This window comes from Indicator indicator, chromosome 34, assembly GCF_027791375.1.
Source record: "Indicator indicator isolate 239-I01 chromosome 34, UM_Iind_1.1, whole genome shotgun sequence".
Classification (NCBI taxonomy): Eukaryota; Metazoa; Chordata; class Aves; order Piciformes; family Indicatoridae; genus Indicator; species Indicator indicator.
In genome coordinates, this window is record NC_072043.1 from 559,290 (window position 1) to 583,597 (window position 24,308).

Here is a 24,308-nt window from a genome sequence, read left to right on the forward strand (position 1 = left end):
CCCCCAGCCAGGGACTTCAGCTTCCCCACTTCTGCCTGCAGAAGAGCTCCCAAGAAGCAGCAGGGTGGGCCAGTCCTGCAGGGGGCTGCTGCTCAGCTCAGCAGTCTGTAGATAGGAAGGGGAGAGCTGCCACTCAGCTGCCACCACAGGAACACTGCGTCCAGAGGCTGGACAGCCAGACACGAAGGATCACAGACTGCTGTAGTACTGCCCACCAGGATGGGGAGGAGCCCCAGAAAGCGACACTGATGCCAACTGGTGCTGGGCATCGCTGCCCAGGCAGCAGGTCTGCCTTCCGCCCTGCTCAGCATGGCCTCAGCAGGGGGCTCCTACTCAGATGCTTGTAGGTGTTGGGCTTGGAGAGGGAATTTTCTCCTGTCTTTGTTGGGGGTAGGTTTGAAGCAATGAGCCTGGACTCCACAGAGAGCCCTTCAGTGCTTCAGGGGGGGAGACACAGAGAGCTCTGCAGTGTCCTGGGGAGTGAGGCACAGAAGTATTGCCAGCCCAGCTCACATGTGCCCACAGACCCCAACAAGCAGCATGTCAGCAGCGACCAGAGGCAGTGACTCGAATGTGCAAACAGCAGGAGCAGGCAGAGCTCGGGGAGCCCCAGCAGCCAGGAGCTATGAATATTCAGCTGAACAAGGAGAGACGCTCCACAAACAAGAGAGGCAGACGTGAGGCTGAGCTGGGAACCTGCAGAGGCCTCAGCAGAGAGCATCCCACCCCCCGCTGGCACGGCGCAGCCAGTTCTGCCACGGGAGGGATTCAGAGCACGGCTCCAGGGCTGTCCTCAAGGTCACCTCCAGCTACAGAGCGACTCCAGACCTGGAGTCTGGCAGGTGGGCAGAGGACCAAGTGGAGTTCAGCCCTTCTGTGCTGGGGAGTCACCTGTCTGCCCACACAGTCCTTTGTTCCTGAGCTGCCCTTCAAAGCAGCTCCTTCCATGGGTTTGTTTTTTTTTTCCTTTCTTTTTCTTGTTTCCCCTCAAGCTGGTGCTGAGGACAAGCCCCCAGCCTCACACAGATCACTGCAGCTGGCTGCAGACAGGAGGTGGCTGAGGGGCCACACGTACCAGTCAGCTCCTTGTTCCCTTTGAACCATCTGATGGTGGTGGCTGGTCTGCTGGCCATGGCAGTGCAGTTCAGCTCAACCTCTTCTCCCTCCACGGCGACTTCTTTCTGGATATCAATGACCAAGTTGCGTGGGGGGACTGCAGTGGCAAACACGAGAGGAGACACAAGGTGAGAAAGACATTTTTTGATCACCACCACAAGGCAAAACCCTCAGGAAAACTCATCAGATCTACCTGAGGAGACTGGCCACAGCACTCCTGGGATCTCGCAGGGGATCAGCTCTTGGCTGGGTGGTTTCAGTGTAAGCAGAACCAGCACCTTCCCTCCCCACCCAACAACCATCAGCGCTTCATGAATGACCACTCTTCAGCTGTGGAGCTCTGCTCTCTCCCAGGCAGGCAGTGTTCCAGGGAAGAGCTTTTGACTCCATGCTGCTTGCCTGTGCTGCTGCTGTTCGGAACTGCAGCTTGACGCTGTGCAAGTTCCCTGACTCCTCTGACAAGAAGAGGAAACACAGAGGCTGACATTTGGAAGTGCTTTGCTTTACCCTGCCTCTAACCTCGTGCTGCGATTTTTCTCTCCTGCTGTTGAGCTCCCAGCCTCAGCTGGCAGCAGTGGAAGGCGGCTAGCAAGCATCAAGCTCATTTAAGAGGCTCGAGAAGCTGCCGTGCACAGCATGGGCTGGAACATCCTCACCTCTGGAACCCATCAGGCCAGCACAAAACCACCCCAGAGTGGAGAGCTCCACACCCAGGGACATGCACCCACAGCACATGGAATTACCTTGCGATGGGAACGTGCTGGTGCCCCAGAGATGGATCTTCTGGAGACCAAGACTCTTTTAAACATGACTACAGAAACACAGCATCATTAAGGTTGGCAAACAACTCTAAGAACCTCAAAGTTCAACCTTCTACCAAACACCTCCACGACCACTAGACCATGTCCCAAAATGCCACATGGCTTTTTTAACATCTGCTTGCTTTTTGAACACCCCCAGGGACAGGGACTACACCACCTACCTGGGCAGCCTGTTCCAATCTCTGACCTCTCCTGCAGCAAAGAAATTCTTCCTAATCTCCAACCTACACCTCCTCTGGTGCAGCTGGAGGCAAATACACCATGAATACTACCCCAGGAGTACTGAGTAGCAGGCTGTGACTTCAGGGGGATCACAACCACTGCAGCACAGCCAGGAATGTGACAAACTCCCTGAAAGCTTCCAACATGGGCAGGAGAAATCTCTTCCCCAGGGAAGAACCCACAGCTAGCTAGGCAAAAAGCAGACAAAAATGAGCATCAGGAGCTCACAGAGTGCAGAGCTAGAGCCTGAGACAAACCCTAGAACTTCCAAAGGAACCTCAACCTTGCTCTGATCAATGTGATTAAGCAACTGCATGGTTCAGATGTGACTAACACAGTTCCGAGCTAATGAAGAACAAATATGTACAAATAGCATCCAGATGATCAAATGGACTAATTAGTCACTTGTGGCTTCTGCCTAAAAAGAACAGAACAGGCTCCATATTTGAGCCTTTCACATCTTCCAATTAGGCAGCAACAAATCTCCACAGTGTGTCAGAGCAGCCAGGGAGAGCACGGGGAGTGGGGGGAGCGCAGCCTGAGCCAGCGCAGAGCTGCCTCCCAACGCCCACTCCCGAGGAGGATGCCTCCAAACTTTGCTCCCTGCTCTGAAGCCAGCATCATTAGAGGCAGAGCAGCACAACTGCTCTTTGATAGAGCCTCAGGCAGATCAAAGCCTGAGTGATGACCATGAGATGTGTACTGGGGAAGAGGTTCCCAGGGGGATGGGTGGAGGACACTCCTCTGCCTCAGCTCAGGCTTTTGTCAAGGTCACAGCCCAGGAACAGGATCAGCTTAACCTTGCCACAGAACATCTCCCTCAGGGAACTCTGACCAGGGTGTCTTGGTCATGGTCACTCCTGCTCATGGCACAGCAAAGCCAGCAGAAATTTCTCCTAATTAGGGAGTCAACAACAGAGGGAACAGGAAGGAGATGCCACCCTTGGTGCCACAGCACCCAACCTCTCCACACAAATGCCAGCCAGGGTATTGTCCTCCAGTACCAACAGCCATTGTCCTGCCTGCCTGGTGAGCTCAGGGTTGGCCTGAAGATGCCACAAAGGTGAAAGCAGAACACTCAGTGCTTTATGGATGCCAGGGAAAGGCAGGCACACAGCAGCCATGCTGCAACCCCCTCCTCAAAAAGAGCTGAGGGACAAGGGGTGGTAACACAAACTGTCCCCTCAGTTCCTCAGGGACCCCAGACCAACAAACCCTTTCAGAGGCAGCAGTGATGGCTTGGAGGTGATCAAAGCAAAAGCCGTGATTTCAAACAACTTCTCAGCACTGTTGGCTGTGAAATGAAACCCAACCGGCTCTGTCTGTGTGTGTCTGATGAGAGAGGAGAGCTAGAGGAGAGCTCTGAACAGGGGAAGTGCTCAGAGACTCTGAGGATGTTGATAACCTTAATAGCTGTAGTAGGACTGCTTATAAACATTACTTACACAATGTATAAAACCTAAGCAGCAAATCTCATTAAGAGAAAGAAGGAAGATTTAGACTAATCAGGGAGCAAGATCTCACATTAACTCCCCCTCTGTGACTCAGGTTCTCCTATTAATAGAGCCCTGGAAGCTCTGCAAGAACAGCTCCAGCAGCAGGAGCAGGGAGCGGCACCGTGGCCCCACCTGCACCTGGTAAAGCCCAGGGGAGTGAAGGGCAGGGAAGAGCCCACGGGGTTATTTGGGAGCAGGTTTGGGTGTGGGACAGAGAGGGGACAGGACAGGGCTGGCTCTGGCTCTGCAAACAGCCATCCCGAGACAAAGGAGCAGGCTCTGGATGCCAGCGGTGCGGTACTGACACACAGCTGGCTCAGGCGAACAAGAAGCTCTCACTTCCCACTAGCTGAGCTCCAGACTCCCCTGCACACCAAATCAACTGACAGCCCTGCAGGAGCTTCACATTTGCACAGCAGCAGGAGGTTTGCCAGCACTGATGCTGGTGAGACCTGTCCTGAAGGAGCATCATGGCCGGCAAAGCTCCGGCATTGAACTGCAGCCACTCACACCCCAGGCCCGAGGAAGGGTTTGGGATGTGGCCACATTGGCTGATTGCTGCAAACACAAAATCCATAAATAGCACTTCCACCACGCTGGGAAGCATTCCCATCCCTCGATGTTCCCTCTGCACATCAGAGAATTATTGAAAGATGTTTTCTACAGCTTCTCCTTTCCAGCTGACTCCTTCCTCTCTCCCCCAAGCGAGACACAACCACTGCAGCTCTGTCCCTGCTCCTCGTGGCACATGCTGCCTCCTCTTGCCCTGGGCAGAGCAGAAATGAGACAGAGGAGGGTTTGTGCTGCACGGCTCCTGCCCTTCTGCCAAGCCTGGGGCTGCACAGACATCACTTCCAGGATGTCAGAGGTTCAGACTGGCCTGAGGAGCCAAACTACTCCCTCAGACACACAGAGCAGTTACAGAGCTAAGAGCTCATTCTCAAGGCTGCCTGCAGATGAAAGCTGGTATTAAACCCCATTCCCTGAGGGGCAAGAAAGCCTCAAAGCCTCTCCAAGCGACCTGCCCTAGTAAAAGAGGCTTGGAAGTGGAGAACACCTCATGCTTACACCTCTGCTTATTCTTTGAAGCCAAAAATTGCCTGTAGGTTTGAGCCCTAAGTTGCACTGAGTTGCTGAAGAGCTGAGCTGGTCTCCAGTAGCAGAGCTCTCAGTGCTCCAGTCCCTGCTGGAGAGCTGTGGCTCTCCCTGGGTGTCTGGGCAGACCCCAGCCCTGCTGGCACCTCTCTGGTCCTTACCCAGCACTGTAATCGTGGTGTAGATCTCCTGGGGGGGGTCAGTGTAGAGCTGGCAGAAGTACCTTCCCTCATCAGAAATGGACACATTGGTCAAGGACACTCGGAGCTCACTGTTGGAGAAATTCACCAGCTGGAACCTGCTGTCCTTCAGCGCTGTGGAGCAAGAACACCACGATGAGAGCAGAGCTGGTCCCCTCTCACCACACAACAGAACTCTGCAGAAAGGGCAGCAGCATCGGGATGAGAACCCAACAGGTTCCTGAAGGCAGCAGCCCTGCTGCTGACCTCCAGCTCTGGATCTGTGAAACATTTCTGCTTCCTGACACAATCAGCAGAAGGGAATCACCAGGCACAGGGAGAGCTGCTCCCTGCCAGGGAAGAGGAAACTTACGCCTGAAATCCCGGAAGTAGATGGTTTGCCTGTTGGGATTCAGCAGCTGGATCACAGAGTCGTCGCTGTTCTTGACGCGGCAGCTGATGGTGGCCACATCTCCCTCCACCACCGTCACGTCCTCCGTCACCAGATTCTGGCCAGCGCCTGAAAGAGCAGAGAGAGAGAGCAAAATCAGAGGTGAGGGCAGCAAGGGTCCCCTGGCAACAAAGAGCTGCACAGCAGCACAACCTACGGGGACCCTGCCACGGTCAGCTTGGGGTCTTCACCAAGCAGCCTCTTGAGGAAGAGCCTTCTGCAGGGGAAACCCTGGGCAGGCAACCAGCAGAGCCAGTGAGGGCTACCAACAGATCTCCATGGCCACCCCAAACCTCTCCTTGCCCTCAGGCTGGTTCCAGCCTCACAGGAACCAGCTGCAAGCCACATGGCATGGAAGTGGTCGAAACTCCCTTCCTCCCCAGAGCAGCTCTTTGGAAGCAGCCCTGCTCCTCTGACTGGAGCAGACACCTCCAGGAGCCGAGCTGGCTCGCCCTGTGCATCAGGAGGCACTGCTGGTGTCCAGAGGCAGCAAGAGAGAATCTGATGCAGTGATGCTATGGGAGCCTTGCAGTCATTGCAGGCTACCACCTCCCAAACTCTGCTGCTATTGAATCCAAGCCTCACCTCACGTGCAGGTTTGAGAAGCTGCTCCATGTGTGAGAGGATGGGAACTGGAGCCCAGGTCTCCATCATGCTGGGAATCTCACTGAGACTGGGAAGTGAGCTGAAGGGGTGAGAGGCCAAGGCAGGACTAGTGGACACCACCCGAGGGACACCAGCCAGAGGAACACTAATTGGGGTCCCTTTCGGTAATGACTTGGAGTCTGCTTCAAACCTGGCAGGCGTGATGGGCCAGGAGCAAGGGGCAGCAGGAGGAATTTGAAGCCAATTTGCCCAGCAGTGAGGGTAGGTGGGCACCTGGCCAAGGGCTGGGTGGCCAGGAGAAGGCTTCTGCTCATTAACAGCTCCCTCTCCACACAGAGCAGCAGGGGCAGCCCCTCAGCTTGGCAGGGATAATGCCAAAATGCAGGATTCTCACAAAGCCTGCAAGCAGTGCACCTGGGGATGTTCACCTCCCTCCTGTGATCTCCCTGCCTGCACTTTCTCCATTCCTCTCCTATCTTCCATTGAACACAGACTTCTGACACAAAGCTTGCATCCTCAGACACCTTCCCAGCCCTGACAGCACCAGGCTGAAGCCTGGCCACAGTTTCCTGCCCTCTGGGTACAAATTTCACCTCTCATGAACTCTAAATAGCAGCAGCAAAGAGTTGTTGTCAGACAGACTCTCACCCCCCAGAGCTGAGTCCTGCAGGCCCGTGGCAGGAGGTGCAAAGAGTCTGTCCATGGGTGTCTGCTGGGCTCCTGCAGCTCTTTCTGCAGCTTGATCCTGCTGGAAGCCCTCAGAGCAGAAGAGGAGCATCCAGCCACCATCCCCCCACACTGCCACCATCCTTCACGGAGTGTTACCTGCTGTTAACACCTGAGTTTGCCAACCTGCCTGTGCAAGGATGGAGACACAACCCTGCACTTATCAAGTCAGCTTCCTGTCAGTGTGGTGGCAGCCCTCATGCCCAGCCCACGAGGTTCAAAGCTGACTAAAGACACCTGCAGCAGGACAATCCTGCCTCTTCCTGTAGCCATTCCTGAGTGACTGCAGCCCTGCCTGATATCCCCAGCAGCACCAGGGCTGCAGGCACACATGTCCCCTTCTACACTTGGGGACAGATCCCCAGCCCCACTGTACCACCCACGCAGACCCCAACGCCCCAACGACTGCCAGCCAGGAGCCAGCTCCACCACTTGCTGCAGGGAGTGGCAGCAGAGCAGGTCCCATCCCTTAACAGGCACAAACCTTAAAGGTTGCTAACTGCTGCTGGGGAATGGTTTTATCAAAGCCATTCCAAGCAAGGTTCTTGCACAAGGATCAGCTCGATGTGTTCTCCTCCACGCAATATTCACTACAAACCATTAACAAAGCCATTAAGATTCGATTTCCATCTCAGCAATTATTGCAAGCATATTTTTTTACATTTACTTTAAAAGACTCAATCCTGTTTTCAATTCATTAAACTGCTCCTTGCGTTTACTGAATTTCACATCAGCTCAGAAGCCTGTTGGAATTAATAAGAATTACAGTAGAAGTAATTTAGAAATAAATTATTTGAAGTTCAAGCCACTGAAGCTTTTCATGCCCGGATGCTGCTACATTAAGCTTGCTGAGTGATGGCTTTAGAAGTCCAGATCTTGGACCAGGCTGGCACTGAGCTGCCTCTCCAGAAGGCTCTTGTCCTCCATGAGGACCTGGGGTTAGCGGCGGCAGGGTGCACATAAGGACAGGCTGAATGCAGGCTCTGAAGCAGCTCCAGCCCTGCCTCATTCCAGCTCCCAGGGCAGCTGATCCGGCTGCTGCCTGCCAAGCCCCTGAGCTCTGCTGCCCTGAGCTCCCGTGGGCAGCCCCAGCCCATGCTGGGCACCGCTCTGCACCAGCCGTGCCCAGGGCCGCTCCCGTGGCACAGGTCAGTCACAAACTCCACAGAAAACACAGAGGCAAGGTGCAGTGAGGACTCTCCAAGCCACCCCTGCCACTCACATCCTCAGTGCCAGCTATTCCCTGTACTTGTCAACAGCTTTGCTCAGGTCCTGTGAGGGCAGGGACCTGCTTCCCCTCTCCCTCAGCACACACTTTAGGGAGCTCACACCCATGAGAAGGCTCTCAGCAGCAAGAAGCCAGCTCCTGTCCCCAGCTCACCCTTCCCTGCTGAGTGACTCTGCCCTTCAGAGCCCCCAGGCTCAGCATCAGTGCCTGGGGGGAGCAGCTTTGTGCTGTGAAATACTTTGGGAAAACAAACTGCAAACGACAGCCAGTTGTGCTTAGCTATTAAATTTGTGGGGGAAAAACAGGCTACAGCCACCTTTATGGCTTAAAGAGTAGGAATAAAAGATGACAATGGCTGCAAACTGACACCAGAGGCTGTATTTACCTTAAACATATGCGAATTTCTGTGTGATGGAATGGCACTGGGGAACGCCTGCTGCCGGCTGCCAGCAAACGGCACCGAGCTGCAGAAATGAGGGAGGAGGGGAGGCACCACTGCCACACACCAGTGAGCCTCACCCCATCCACTGGTCACCACTGCCACACACCAGTGAGCCTCACCCCATCCACTGGTCACCACTGCCACAGATCAGTGAGCCTCACCCCACCCACTGGTCACCACTGCCACACATCAGTGAGCCTCACCCCACCCACTGGTCATCACTGCCACACACCAGTGAGCCTCACCCCACCCACTGGTCATCACTGCCACACATCAGTGAGCCTCACCCCATCCACTGGTCATCACTGCCACACATCAGTGAGCCTCACCCCATCCACTGGTCATCACTGCCACACACCAGTGAGCCTCACCCCACCCACTGGTCATCACTGCCACACATCAGTGAGCCTCACCCCATCCACTGGTCATCACTGCCACACACCAATGAGCCTCACCCCACCCACTGGTCATCACTGCCACTCACCAATGAGCCTCACCCCACCCACTGGTCATCATTGCCACACATCAGTGAGCCTCACCCCATCCACTGGTCATCACTGCCACACATCAGTGAGCCTCACCCCACCCACTGGTCATCACTGCCACACACCAGTGAGCCTCACCCCATCCACTGGTCACCACTGCCACACACCAGTGAGCCTCACCCCATCCACTGGTCATCACTGCCACACATCAGTGAGCCTCACCCCATCCACTGGTCACCACTGCCACACACCAGTGAGCCTCACCCCACCCACTGGTCATCACTGCCATACACCAATGAGCCCCACCCCATCCACTGGTCATCACTGCCACACACCAGTGAGCCTCACCCCACCCACTGGTCATCACTGCCACACATCAGTGAGCCTCACCCCACCCACTGGTCATCACTGCCACACACCAGTGAGCCTCACCCCATCCACTGGTCACCACTGCCACACACCAGTGAGCCTCACCCCATCCACTGGTCAGACCAAACTGCTCCCCTTGCTCTCGAGGCCAAAAGCCTTTTTTCTGCCCTGACAGCCTCTCTGCTTTTGGCCAAAGGGTTTTCCAGCCCAGAGTGCTGCCATCAGCAGCACCTGGCCCCCTCTCCCCCTGCCATCTGAGCAGGTTTATGGTCTGTCCCTCTCTGGGGTCAGCTGTCAGCTTGTCTTTCTCTTATCCAGCTCTTGATAGATGAAGCTCCAGGGCCATACATGGCCTGTGCCCCAGGGGCTGCCGGTGGCAGAGACTGGGCATTGCTTCCCCCTCATCTGCCACTGCCCCGGATGGGCACAACCAGGGAGGCACCTGGGAGGCTTCGGGGAAGGATCTGGCACAGCTTAGTGTTAGCATCAGGCTTTGCCAGCAAGCCTGTTGCTCTGCAAGCCTCAGATTCCTCATTTCTAACCACAGATCATGACACAAAGCAACCTCTCCCCAGGGCACCCAGCACCCTCCAGCCTCAGTCCAGCAGCTTTGCACCCTTTGGAGGAAGGCTCCTCCAAGTCATGCTCAGCACAGGGCAGCTGCAGCTGTCTAAAAGCAGAAGGTACAGGTTCTGCTGCTGTGGCTCAGCTGGGAAGCTGTATGCCTGGTTCAGAACTGATTTCTTCAGCCATTGGACAGTTCTTAAATAAAAGATGTTGCTGCTGTAGCTTTCTACTCTATTTATCCATCTCTCCATCTACCCAGGGATGCTCAAGCAGCTGAATGACCTTTCCAGAACAGCTTTCAAAAAACACAAGCAGCTGATCTCTTGCTTTTATTCCTGAAGCTGATGGTCCATCATCAAGACAATAAAAGGTCACTTCTTAAAAGTGTGTCTTGCTGTCCTAAGGTCAGAGGTTTATCAGAGCATCACCAAAGGACATCTGTGTGAGCAATGCTTCTTGGCTGCTGAACATCAGGGATGCAGATCTTTTGGTGGAAAGGTTTGAGAATAGGAGGCAGGATGAGGATGAGGAGGGCTGTGGGTTCCAAGGGGGCTGTCAGGGGGATGTTGAAAGGGAAAGCGAGGAAGGGCACAGAAAAGAGAGCAAAAGTGCAGCAAAGGGCAAAGCTGTGCACAGCCCCAGAAAAGCACAAGGTGGGTTTGGGTCCCTTTGACTTGTGCCCCTCCTGCCACTCAGCCCTCACTGCCAGCCACCCTCCATCATGGCGCCACCTAACACCCAAGGCTTTGGTCCCCCTGCTGCTGCTCAGGAGCAGCATCAGCCAGGGAGTAGCAGCTTGCCAAGAGGAGCTGGTGCCAGCAGCCTGCTGCCTGCATCCCCTGTGTTTAAGCAACACTCAATTAGGGCCAACACTCATTTATTATTAACAGCACCTCCTGCACAATTCCTTATCTGCATTTTATCTCCCAGACAGCACTGCCAAGGACACCCACGGCAGAGATCTAAGCAAGGAGACCGTGATTAAGCCAGAGTGTGAGCACAGGTGGAAGTTCCCCTCTCTGCCATGCCTGGTTCCATGAGGAGCTCCAGCCTGGCGGGCAGCAGGGAGGGAGCTCTGCCGAAAGGTTTGCTCTGCATGGACACTGAGCACCTTCGGGGCGGTTATGGAGTCAGCACAAGTCTGGCCAACAGCTCCTCTGCCTCAGGGTCCTCCCTGGCTCTCCTGGGGGGCCTGCAGCTGTGGCAGCCCCTGCTAAGACTGAGCATGGACAGTGAGGATTAGGTGTTTGCAGGTCTGTCACCTGCACTGTCACCTTTCCTCCTCCTGGCTGGCAGCAGTCACATGCTGCCCATTGAGCACGGCACTGGGCACACTCTGAACTGGCCTGTGGAGGAAGCTCACCCAAGCTGCTCCTCCTCCACCTTTCCCTGCCCAGCAAACCTGGGCATCCATCAGGTGCCAGGGCTGGACAAGGGGCACAGCAGGCGGGCGCACCCAGACATGACACCAACCACCCCAACCTTCCATCTCCAAGATACCTTCTGTGATCTCCAAGCACCTCCTGAAGGTGCTGCTCCTACTGAAAGCTATTTTGCTGCACACTCAACCCTCTGATACTACAGCAGCTGCCTGAGGCACAACACCCCCAGCCCCACCCCCAGGGAACAATGGGAAGTAAGAAGAAAAACTCCCAGTCAGACTCTGGGTTTGGTTTTACTCTAAGGAGCAGAGTTCTCTTGCAGCCTTACCTGCAACCCATTTCTTGCAGATTTTTTAACATTTCTTTTTCTTTTATTTTTAACTGCCAGTAGCATCTGTCACCATATGCAGCTTAATAATCTCCTTTAAACCCAAGAAATCTTTATTTCCATAAAGCACCCGAGATGAATGTTGATCACCAGCAGCCCTTTCTCCTTCCTAAAGGACAGACCCCCCTAACTGCCTGCACACCCAAGCTGAAGCCCTGCAAGAGGCAACAAATAAATGAAAAAATTAATAACCAGCATGCAAGAAATGTCCTGGGGCATGGTGGGATAACAGGGAATCAGCTGGAATGAGGTTTTTCCTGGGGTGTCCTGGCCAATTGCCATTCGCAGGCTAAGGCAGAATGCAGCCAGCTGCAAACCCCAGCACTTTGCCTGTGCATTATCCACAGAAGTTATTCTCCCAGCCCTCAATAAAACCCTTGCAGAACTCCTCTCCAAAGCATTCACCCTCACAGCAAATAAGAAGGAAAACATCCACCAGCTGCAGGGACCCAGAGTGTGGCCACCTCAGCTGCCTGCTCTGTGCAGCCTCCCAGGTGCCCAGATGAGTTCTCCCTGGATTAAGCTGAGTTTATATTCTGCCCTTTAAAGCTAATCCCAGTTTGCAGCCACTGAAAAGCAGACCCCGATTCCCACTCAAACACCAGTGCTCCCAGTTTCTTCCTTCACAAGTGTTTATCTTTTGGGATGGGATCTGATCTCCCAGTCATGGATGCTGGAACTCTCCTACCCGAGGGCAAAGCACCTCTGCTCCCAGCCAGCTCAGGCTGAAACCCCTTGCTGCAGGGTCCTAGAGCCTTCCTCTGGCTGCACCCAAACCTAAGTGAGACATCTTTGCAGGAGCTGTCTGCCTGCTCTGCCTTGTGCCTGCAGTGGGCAAAAAGCAAACCCTTTGGGTAGCTGAAGATTCAGAAGTGAGGTGCCTCTGGCTTTGTCAGCCTTTAGAATTCACACATTTAATTTCTCCCAGCCCTTTTCCCCCCAAGATAAGGCAAAAAGCACTGCTGCTATCTGCCAGTGAGAGCAGGGCTAGGGGTGGAAGCTGCTGCTGGCAGTTGCTGGGGGCTTCACACATAACCAGGCTCAATAAACTGAATCAGCAACATCTCAGCACAAGACAGAAACAGCAGCAGTGCCAGAAGCACAGCACAGTGATAAAAGCTCCCAAGCACAGCAGCCTGAACCTGCACACCTGACCCTGCCTCTGATATGTCTGTCCAAGCATTACTGGAGCTTATCCTGCTGGAGCCGAGGAGGAGCCACACCTGAGCCTGGGCAAAGGGGAGCTGGAGGCTTGGTGCCATCAGTGTGCCTTGGCCCTGGCAGCAGGATGCTGGAGCTATTTGCCTCTGCTCAACACCTTCTGACTCCCATAAAAGAGCTGAGAATGTTCCACTTCATGCCTGCACTGAAGGCATTCTGCTGCCCTTTGGTGCAGGACCAGCCAGGCCCCTGAGACCGCCACACATCACCTGCACACAGCCTTCCTTGAGCAAGGTGCCCTGGCTTTGGAGTCTCTTCTTTTCCCTTTCCCTTTCCCTTTCCCTTTCCCTTTCCCTTTCCCTTTCCCTTTCCCTTTCCCTTTCCCTTTCCCTTTCCCTTTCCCTTTCCCTTTCCCTTTCCTTCCTATTTTTTTAAGGGTCCTTCCCCCCTTTATTTCTTTTCAGAGACCAGAGACAAGATCTGGTGTTGATCTGCAGACCCCATCAGCGAGGGGGATGCACCCCCAAAGAAAGGGGAAAAATAAATGGCAGCAGCAGCAGCAGGATCAAAGTGAGACCTGCCTTCAATTTATCCTGCTGAGGAGGGATAAAAAGGTACCTTCCAACAAAAGCTGTTAGTCTAGATCCTGGATCAGACACAATGATGAATGGGAGCCCAAAGGGCAACATATTTGTAAGTTTTAAGTCTCTTACAACACCAACTGTCCTGATTCATCCCCACGATAAAGGCAGCTCTGAGAGCTATTTTACCATATTTATTATTTTACAGAAGAGGCAGAAAAATGTGGAATCAGCTCTCAAACTGCCACCCCTTGGATTTATAAATGTGAGCAAAAGACCAATGCTAACATCGTGGAACATTAATCTGCTCGCTGCAGCTTCTGCACCTGCCTGGCCCCCACAGCACCCCCCAGCAGCTCCTCCAGCCAGGCACAGGGAAACAAAATGTCTTTTTTCAGTTTTTTTTTGTCTGATTTTTTGGTTCCCCTTCATCTGTGGGATTTGCTTTGACTAAAGCCATGATAATAAGAGAAAGGGCAGATGCTCCTGAGCACACTGCTGCTGCTCTGGGTGCTCTGCCAGATGAGCAGCAGCACAAAGCTCTAATCCAGGGGCTGGTTTTGCATAGGCAGCTCGCTGGGCACAAACCCATCCCTGGCTCTCCCCGCAGGGACCCTGCGGTGTGGCGCTGGCTCCTGGGACAGGGTCGAAGCTGGAAGGGAGGGAAAAGAGACCCTGCACTGCTCATGAAAAAAACCCACCTCCCTCAGCATCATCTCACATCCCTCAAGGCTGCCTTCCAAACACAGATTGTCTCTAATTTTTAATTAAGGCACCGCCCTGGCGCAGGCCCCACAGGCCCCCAGGTTCAGGCCTGGCGTCTCCAGCAGGAGCGCAACGGAGGAGGCATTTTCCACCCAGCACCATTAGAGCTAATTAAGCGCTGGGCAAAGCACACATCCTGCTCTAAATGTCATTTAGTTTTACAGTTAAACTCATCAACATTTATCAAAACACTGCCTGAAGAAAGAAGGAGACAGCTACAGCTCCTGACGACTCTGTTGCGCTGCTGCCTTTGAAGCGGCGGCTCGCAGGCAGGCGGCAGCCAGCAAAGCCTTCTCTTGCCATATTTTCATCTTTTTCACTGAAATGTTAATTTTCTACCAGGTTACCGCATTCAGCAGGATGGGTCCCATGTGCCTGCTATGCACCAAGGCTGACGAAGCGTTGGAGAAGCCCCAGACACGGGCAGGACCAGCAGCCTCATAGAACATCCTGACCCTGGTTCCAACAACTACTCACCAAAGGCATTTCTGCCAGGCCAGCACCGGCATGGCCAGCACCGCTCCAGGGACCTGCAGCAAAGGAGGCAGGAAAGAGAAAAGGAGGATGAGGGGATAACTTCCAACTCTCTACAACTTCCTGAAAGGAGATTTGAGCCAGGTGGGGCTTGTTCTCCCAAACAGCCATCCACAGAACAGGAGGAAAGAGCCTCAAGATGCCCCAGGGGAGGTTTAGGTTGGATTCGAGGAACAATTTCTTCCCTTTGAGGGTTGTCCCAGGGAAGTGGTGGAGTCCGCATCCCTGGAGGAGTTTAAAAGTCATGTAGATGTGGTGCTGAGGGCCATGGTTCAGCGGTGGACATGGCAGCGATGGGTTAACAGTTGGACTCAATGATCTGAAAGGTCTCTTCCAGCCCAAAGGATCCTGTGACTCCATCCTGTGATTCCATGAGCTGCTGGGTACCAGCTCATGGCAGCAGGAACCGGCACCTTCTGCTTTTGCTCGTTAGGCTCCTGTTTTGTTCTAGCACCTTCTGCTTTCTCATCCTCTCAAGCTACCCATCCCTGGCTGCCAACACAGAGCAGGATGCAAACCGACAACCAAGAGCCCTTCTGCCCAAGAGCAGGGCCATGTCACCACCACCTCCTCCTCAGGGACAGGGGGACCGTCACCACTCCGTGGTGTCCTGAGCGCCACAGGATGTTCCTGCTGCAGCAGGAGAGAGCTCTGGGCTAAAGGGACATTTCTGTGCCTGCTTTGTAGCTCAGGGGCTGTTTGAGCTCCACAGAAGGGATGTGAGCTGCAAAGAAAGGAAAACAGAAGCAACGTGTGCTGGCAGACACTGCTGTGCCAGCTCTGTTTTCAAAGCTCAACGTTTCTGGTTGTCTCCTGAGAAGCATTAAAACATGCAAACCAAGCCCATTAGCAGCAATTTGCAATTTACTGCTCCTCCTTGATATTCACATGGTAAACACCAGCAGGTATCAGCTCCATCAATAAGGATCGCAGGCACCCAGTCGACTGTAAACCATGTCGAGCTCCCTGACTCTGCAGCTCAAGAAAGAAGAAAAGGCACAAAAAGGCAGGCTGGGAAGGGAGGCTTCCTCATCACCCCTCATTACAGAATTATGCTGTTGTGCCACGGCAGAAGCAGCAAGGAGCGAATATTGAACCTTGCTGCCAGTATTTATGGATTCCCCTTTCTGCAGGAGTGCTGCGAGGAGCCTGAGGTCCTCCTGCTGCTCTCCCCCTGCGCCCTGCTCCGCCTGGCTCCGCGGCTCTGCAGCACAACCACCTCGCTGTGCTCCGACGTCTGCTCCGCTCCGTGTTGGCAAGGCAACGGCGGCGCAGGGCGCCGGGAGCCAGCTCCGTGGCTGCGCCCCGGGGGGTGAGGAAGGAAGGACCGCAGCCGTCAAGCCGTGCTTGAAACACCAAGTGCTCTCTTGCTCTGCATTCGGAACCTCTCCTGAAGGCTCTGAAGCTGTGGCTGGCACGGAGCTGTCCACCCAGAGCAGCTACAGGCACAGTCTGCAGCCCTGATGGGAAGCCACAAAGGCTTTACAAGCAGGTTTGGGCCAGGACTGGAGCAGTTGCTACCCCCATCATGGAACCACAGCCTGGAGGGGGTTGGAAGGGACCTCTGCAGATATCCAGTCCAAGCCATGCAGTGACAGTTTCTGATGGGAGTGCAGCTGGGACAGCAATGGCTGTGAAGCAAAAGGTACATAGAAAGGAGCTGAGAACGGTGGGGCCAGGAGGTGCTTAGGGAAGAACCCAACCACCACTGCAAACGTCCCCTTCCTCCCTGCCAAGCCCCATCATCAGGGGCACAAGCCTGGGCAGTAGCAGCAGCCAGAAGAACCCTGATAAACTGCTTCATGGCTGCAGCTTGGCACAAACCCACTCGCTGGTGCCAGCACTGCCCAAGGGGGAGCAGCCCCTTCCCTGTATCCCCAGGTCAGACTCTTCTGATCACACAGCACCAACCCTGTGCTGCTGCTGCTGCTGTGGTGGGGACCCTGCAGAGGTGGCTGGGCTGGAGAGAACAATGCATGGCCTCCTCTCTTTTTATGTGTAAACACAGTAATTGTCTTGCAAACCCAAAACACTTTCCCAGCTTATCTTATCCTACCCTCAAAGCTCGGCACACTCCAGTATTCTGCTGAGATGTCACCAGAGAGTCAGGAGACCTTTCACAGATGTTGCCAACAGCAGCTGGAAATCTACTAGACATTTGCTTAGCTTTTCTTGAAAGAATAACCTGAACCCTACCCCATTCTTCACCACTCTTCTCAAAGCCCAGCAGCTTGGAGAGCTGCTTCTTTCTGCTGATGGGAAGGCTGCCCCCCACTCACTACATCAAGGGCAGAAGAGTTAAAACCTATTTTTACTGGAACAGCTCTGCAAGAAATCTCTCAGCAGCATGGTCAGGAAAGTTGAAGTTTGCAGCCATTTTCTTCAGGAGCTGCACTCTCATTAGAGTGCAAAAGAAATTCCCTCCCTGCCTCACTCGCATTTGAAACCCTTTATAGAGCCCTGTGACAGGCCTTGGCCTGTCAGGAATACCATGGAATTGTTTGGGTTGGAAAAGCTTCTGAGATCATTGAGTCCAACCCTCAACCCAACACCACCATGGCCACTAAATCATGTCCCATAGCCCACAGGTTTCTTGAACACCCCTCCAGAGATGGGGACTCCACCACTTCCCTGGGCAGCCTGTTCCAGGTTTGAAACTGCTGCCTGTGCCTGTTTCTCAGCCAGGGAGGCTGGCTGCTGTCTGGGAGGGTTGCACTGGCCTGCAGGCACCACAGATCACCAAGTCCTTGCAAGGTGCTTGTGGGTTCCACCTCCAAAGTTACCTTAATAACTCACCAGGCTGGAGCAGCAGCATCTTCTGTAACAAGTGCAGGGTGGGAGCAGGGCTCCTCCAGCAGCCTCCTGGGGCTGCTGCTTCAAACCCATCGCCGTGGAGCCAGCAGGGTTTATGCAGCTCAGCTGCTGAGATCAAGCACTCCAGTTTTGTGCCATGGGCACCATCTGCTGAGCACCCAACAGGAGCTGGGCTCCTCCAACCAGGAAACCTCCCTTTTGCTACCACCTGGGGTTGATCTGGGAGCAGCTCATCGTCCTGTCACCGCCCTGAATCCAGAGACATGGAGCTGGGGATGGATTGTGAGCTCCTCTGCGGCTGGGGATGAATTATCTTCCGACTGCTGCCCAGAGACAGCCAGGAGCAGCCTTTGCAGGGTGATGAATGGCTTCTGAGTTGGGGTTGTGTTATGAGAACAAAACAAACCATCATGAATCATGAGGTTTTATGGCGATGCCGTTGCCTGTAATTTCCTCAAGAAGCTGAATTGCCCTCTGCTCATTAGCAAACCTGGTTGCACAAAGCCAAGGGTGCTGCAGCACGCCCAGGAGGCACGGACGGGGAGGCACTGCAGGGGGACAGCGGAGAATGGGGGACGTCAAATTCCATCATCACACATCCAAGGAAACAATAGAGGAATCAAACAGGGGGAGGCAATCAGAAAAGGAGAAAATTCATCTGCCATGTTCTTTGTTTCCACCCAAAATACAACAGAAGGAATTAAACTCCTCACTCTTCACCCACCGGTGGCCAGAAACCAGCGATGCTGGGAGTAGGCTGCAATGTCTGATCCAGCACTGACAGGGATGAGCCCAGCAGGTCCTGCCCTGCTGCCAGCTTGTGAGTGCTGGTTTGCAGGATGGGAAACACTGCCACCCCCCCAGCTTCCTACCAGACATTTCCAGGGGGAACTCATGAGATTCTGGTCATTTACCCTCGATTTGCAGAGGACACAAAACCTCCTGAGGGCAGTGGCGCTGCTGCTGGCTTCAGACTGCAGCTGTCACCACACTCAAAATCCCAGTGGGATGAGCTCTTGGTGCTGGCTTAGAGGGTTTCTTGGTTTGTTTTCTAAACAAACACCAGCAAAACGTGCTCTGCTAGGCAAGCTGCCTGTGTGGAGATGCACACCTCCGAGCAGACCTGGCAATAATTAACTGCAGAAGCCAAAAGAATTTTTACTCAACTCCACTTATGCCTTGGTACCTTCCAAAAGCAACATCCCCAAGCAGAAAGCCTGCAAACACCAGAGTACAGCCCTTGAATCATCAACAGCTGCAGGCAAGCAAGGGGCTGTGTATGAAATCCACACCATGACACACTTCACCTGGAAGTGACCTGCCCTTGCTCCAACCACACTCTTACATCACCTCAGCAACTCTGCTCAGGATTAGCTGCAAATATGGGGTTGAACCTGGTGACCACAGAGCTCCTGCCTTATTCCAAGCTGCCAGTCCCAGCTGGCTGCAGACGAGGTGGTTTGGGTGCTTTGAGACTGGTCTCCAGCTGTGAGCAGCATCCAAAGCAGGGTCATGCATGGGGCAGCTCCAGCCACATTCTCCCTGTATCCTTGCCTGCTGTGTCCCAGCGCTTTCTGGCAGGGTGGAGGAGCCCTGGTTTCATGCACACCAATAAGCTGAACAGGACCCTTGGCATGAGGCACAGAGGAGGGCTACCAGCCTGTATGGCAGAGCCCCTCACCAGTGTTCAGCCTGTACTCATTATCCTGACTGCAGCTTTCCAAAGACTTGCTGGGCTCCGGGCCTTAGGGAATAAAAAGCTGAGCTGGAGCTGCTCCTCCATCTCCTCCAACATCAGAGCTAATGAGGCCGGTGCTGAAGGCAGGGGAAGCAAAGCTCCCTCAAAGGCTGTGTGCTCACTGTGCCAGGACAAGCCCCGCACGGCTGAGCAGGCACTGCGCGGTGCTTTTCTGCTCTGAAAAGTGCTCAGTTGGAACCCCCCAGCGCCCAGATCCAGGGGGGCTGCAGCTCCTCAGCCCTTCTCCCTCAGCCCCACCACCCTCCCCCGGCTGAGCCTGGGACACGCAGCTCCGCCAACGGGACCGTTCCAAAGGGATCCCAATTAACAGCCCGCAGCTATTCACGGCGAAGGGTTCCGCAGCTCTCATTCAAAGTTCTGCTTTTGTCTTCCCCGTCCCTTCCCCGAGCCAGGGCTCATTACCCGCGGCGCCCAGCTCTGTAATTGGTTGGGAATGCGGTTCTGAGCACAATGCCCCGGAGAGGCTGCTTTATGAGCTCTTCTAATCCTGCTGAAGAAAGCCATGAAAACCCCAACCCCAGATGTCTGGCTCGGCGCCAGGAAACTCGGCCGGCCCGGCCCGGTGCGGCTGCCACGGCTCCGGCACGGGCGGCAGCTCCAGCGAGTGCGGAGGGCACAGCACGGAGGGCACAGCCACCACACCTGCACTCTGCCAGCTCTTCCACTCCAGCAAGAGCCCTTTCCTGGCTCTGAGCCACAGTGGCTTGTGGCGAGGTGACCACAGAGCCCCTCCTTAGCAAGAGGCTTGGGGAGCACACACTCTGGTGCCTCAGAAGGTCACTTTGACCACCAGATCACAGCACACCACTCAGCTGCTGACAGCATTCTACAACCCTGAGTTTGTTCCCCAAACCCATTTTTACCACTTGAAGGTTTTTGCTCACAGTTGTTGCTGTCCAGGGACTGGAAAGAAATTCAGCTCCTTGCTTAAACTTCTGCCCAAGTGCAAAGGTGAAGGCATCTTCTGACCACAGAGAAGGAGCAGTTGGAGCATCTTAGCTCAGCAAACACCTTGCTGCTGAGAGGAAGCAATATCCAGCTGCAGAGCCAATTGGGGCAGGCTGGGTATCATGGCTCACCCCCTCCCTCACTGGGGTCAGAGTCATCAGGGCTTAGGGGCAGCCTTCATCACAAGAGACCAACAGGTACTGGAGAGGAGAACCACGTTATGGGCAAGAGCTTTGGCATCACAGAGAAAATCAAGGTGAACCTCACAAAACTGAGAAGCTGGTCAGAAAATGGTCTTGGGATAGCCGGGAGTGAAGCATTTGTGCAACAACATCCCCTTATTGATGGCCAACAAAGCACCACGGTGGAGCTACCCACAGCTCTGGTGTGGTTTAGAACAGTGTGGATCCAAGCCACACCTTCCATTTCCTGCTTGGGCTGGAAGATAAGGGATGGCCAAGGGCAACGAGGAGACACCACCAGAAGAGCGCTGATTTCTCTGCAATAAATTTACAACTGCACAAAGCAGGCTCCTGTGTGAGTGCCCAGAACAACCCCAGATCCACTGCAGAACGCAACCAGCAGAAGGCAGAGCACCAGAAAGTCCTGCTGGAGGAGTCTGAGCACTGAGGGTGTCTGCAGCGGCATCGCCTGCATGCAAGGAGCACTCTAGGAACACAGAAGAAACACAGGGAAAGCCTCTTAGCCAGGCTGGCAAGCTGGGGATGCCAGCCCTGCCCTCGTCTCACCAATGGAGCCAGGCAGCATCAGGGATCCTCTGCTCATCACTGGGATGCAGCAGCACACACCTGGAAGACACTGGACTGCTGTTCACCACAAACAAAAGTATTTTTCTCAGCTCAGCACATTTGCTGTTGCTATTTTCACCACTTGGGCTGGGGCTTCCTGAAATCCCTACTGCTGGGAGTCCAGCAACCCACCAGAGCCGTGAGAGGGTGGAAAAATCCAGGTCCAGCTGTGGATTTGGCCCAAGCCCACTACAACAGCACTTAGGCTTAGGAAGCTGAGAGAACCTATGGACACCCAGAGGCACACAAGAAGCAGGGGGACAGCCAGCAGAACCAGCACAGCCCACATGAAACCCACAGACACCTGCATGGGCTCTGCAATCCACCTCACCAGCACAGAGGTAAAAGAGCATCTCCTGGCTCAGGATGTGCAGGCAACCTCCCTGAGCCTTCTCTACTGTCCCACTGAACAGCAGCATCTCATGATAAAGAGCTGGAAGAAGTAATGCATGGAAAGTTCTGAGGCTGAGGCTCTGGGGAAATCAATCTTTGTCCTCCTTTGAAATAAAGCTGCATTTCCCTTGTTTGTCAGCTCAGATCCCCTCAGTGCCTCCCTGCTTTTCCCCAGGCGGGTTACAGACAGGCAGAGTTTCTGGCAGCGGTCCCCACGGTGGTTGAAAGATGGTCCTTCTATGAGGAAGAAATGTTGGATTGGGTTGCTAAAAGCATCAGCCTGCTTATCAATTTAGGAGCAGCATCTTTAAAGGTCACAAGCAGAAACGAAAGAAACCCCCAAGCCTCATTCTAATTCTTCACAAACAGGAGCTGGTCCTGCAGAGATCCTCCCTGCTGCACTCTACACCGTGACCTTGCCCTTACCCAGAGAACAGCCATGGCTGCCCCTCATCTACTCACTGCCCTTCTGGGCCACAGACTAAACCCAGTCCTGGTGCCATCACAACACACTTTACCAAAGCCCCCCTCGATGTCTCCATGAGCTCTTTGGGGTTTCGTGTTGCTGAGGGTCTTCAGCCCCTGCAATTACAGGCAGAGAGCGATGAAAACTGCAGGTGTGTGACAGTGGGGTGTGACCATTAGCTAAGAGGTTCCCCTGAGCTTCTCCTGAGCCCAGTCACACCCCTGCCACCACCTAAACCTTCAGAAGGACTCCCTCAGCTCACCTTTTTAAATGCAAACCTTTTACCAAGTCTCTGGAGCTCAAGGGCTGAACTTCTCTGCCATGAACGCTGAAGCGCTGCAGTAATGGGAGTGAGAAGGTCCCAAGTGTCCAGCCAGGATGGAGTTTGGGGACAGCAACCTGTCCCTGCAGGTCTCCTGCTCCTCAGCTGAGCTCAGTTGGGCATCTCCTGCTCAAGGGCCTGTGGTACTCCTGAGTGACAAGGATGAAGAGGCAGGTGGCACAAACAGAGCCACCTGCAATTGGAGGGATCCGTCTGAGGTAATTAGGAGGCAGACAGACAGACAAACAGACAAGTGCTGCTGATAAGGAACAAGGTGGCATGAACGCAGTGCTTTGATCCCAACAAGGGTTGACACAACACAGCCCTGATGGCTTCTGTGTGCTGCTGTCTGCAGGAAACGTTGAACAGAAGGAACTCAGGGCAAAAGAGACACAAACCCACAGCACAGGAGCAGCACTGACAGCCCCTGTGGGGCTGACACCACCCCAGTGCCCACACTGCTGCCAGCAAGCAGAACCCACCAGAACATTCCGTGTTCCTCCCCCTGCCAAAAGAGGGAAGCTAGTAGCAGCCTTCCCTGGCTGCTGCTGGCAGGGCGGGTGGTGAGTGGGCTCCGTGGAGCTGTCAGGACCAACACCGTCGGAGTGTTTACAAGGGAAGAGCTGCAGGCAGCGCGGGAGGGGCTATGGGAGGCAAGTGCCGGAGCTGGCGTCAGGGGCTGGAGCTCTCCAAAGAGACCTGTCAGGGGACAGCGTCCCTCTGCACCCACCCCCAGCCCTTTGGAGGCTAGTCAGAGATGAGTCAAAGGCTTGGCTCAGAGGGCAACATCCTGCAGAATGCCCATGCTGGGCTGGGGGGTCCAGCAGCACCATCACACCTGAGCCGCCGAGAGGCCTCACCCTAGCAGCCAATTCTGCTCTACCTTCTCACACCATCGATCTCTGCTGCGGTATCAACAGGAGGCAAAGCAGCTCAGGAGCAACCCACACCTCGCAGAGAGGAGAGAGCAGCCCAAGAGCAGGCAGAGCTCTCATTTCACCACTATCAGCCGAGCATGGGTGTTCCCAGCAACTCCCTCCACCCGGATCGTTAGCACCGGTGCTTTACACCAGCTCCCTGCTTTTAATTCTCGCTTTGTCTGGAAAATGTTTCTGAGAGCAGCCTTTGTTCACCACCCACCACTGCAAGGCTCTGCCAGCTCCCGTGGCGGGAGCGCCGGCGGCTGTGCCAGCTGAAGAGAATGGCAGCTACCTGTTACTGCCTGGGGAGCAGCTATTCCGGGCTCGCCTTTACACGTGCAGCCTCCTGCACGCTGCTCCAGATCCCCATTTTGTAGGAGGGTCTGGCGTGACCCCAGTGCTGTGGGGTCAGGCTGCACTGGGCTGGTCCAGGGCTCCTGTGGGAAAGGGTCAGTTGCAATGTGCTCATAGAATCACACTTAGGCTGGAAATGCCCTTTCAGATCATAGAATGGCTGAGGCTGGAAGGGACCTTGGAGATCATCTACAGGGCAACCAGTTCCAGAGCCTCACTGAAGAACTTCTTCCTCAGCTCCAGCCTCACCCTGCTCTCCCTCAGCTTCAAATGATTCCCCCTTGTCCTGTCTCTAGATACCTTCATGAAAAGTCTCTCTGCAGCCTTCCTGCAGGATGCCTTCATGTACTGGAAGGCAGCTCCAAGGTCCTCCCTGGAGCCTTCTCCACCTTTCTGATGAAGGTGATGCCAAGCACCAGGACACCTCCCCACCACCATCCCCAGAACCACTCTGCTGAAGGAAGGAAGAGGCAAATGTGCAGTGGGCAAGGCCTTCACACAGACAAAGAAAAAGGTTATTTTTGCATCTGAGCATGAGCAAAGTGTGCAAAGCGAACCAAACCTGGCAAAAAAAAAACCCCAAACTTCCCAGCCCCTGAAAGTAAGCTGGGTGTGGAAGCAGCCCAGACCCCTCCTCCTGGGCTCAGCTGAGCTGAGCATCGGCAGATGCAAACAGCGCAGCTTTATTTTTATGCCAGCTAAACTGGGTTACAAAGAGGGAAACCAACATCTCTCTGCTGCAGGCAGAAAAGCACCACTTTGAGAGCAAGTGAGAATTGCCGGAAAGAAGTTCTTGGGGGAAGCTGCACAGGACTGACACACAGAGGCACTAGCTGCAGCTCCTTCCCTGCCCAGACAGATTTTGTATGTGGAAAACTGTGTCTGCCTTGGTTCAGATCTGGTCCCTTG

General features: G+C 54.4%; 1 protein-coding gene across 1 annotated transcript in view; it reads right to left on the reverse strand.

The window, feature by feature from the left end:
- Nucleotides 1-24,308, reverse strand: part of CADM1 (cell adhesion molecule 1) — a 74,986-nt gene that overhangs the window by 38,542 nt on the left and 12,136 nt on the right. Inside the window, exons 2-4 of the mRNA XM_054395551.1 lie at nucleotides 5,303-5,502; nucleotides 4,912-5,064; nucleotides 1,076-1,213 (exon numbers count right to left, since the gene is read on the reverse strand). Of these exons, the coding sequence (XP_054251526.1) occupies nucleotides 1,076-1,213; nucleotides 4,912-5,064; nucleotides 5,303-5,502 (491 nt within the window). The remainder of the gene's footprint in view (nucleotides 1-1,075; nucleotides 1,214-4,911; nucleotides 5,065-5,302; nucleotides 5,503-24,308) is intronic.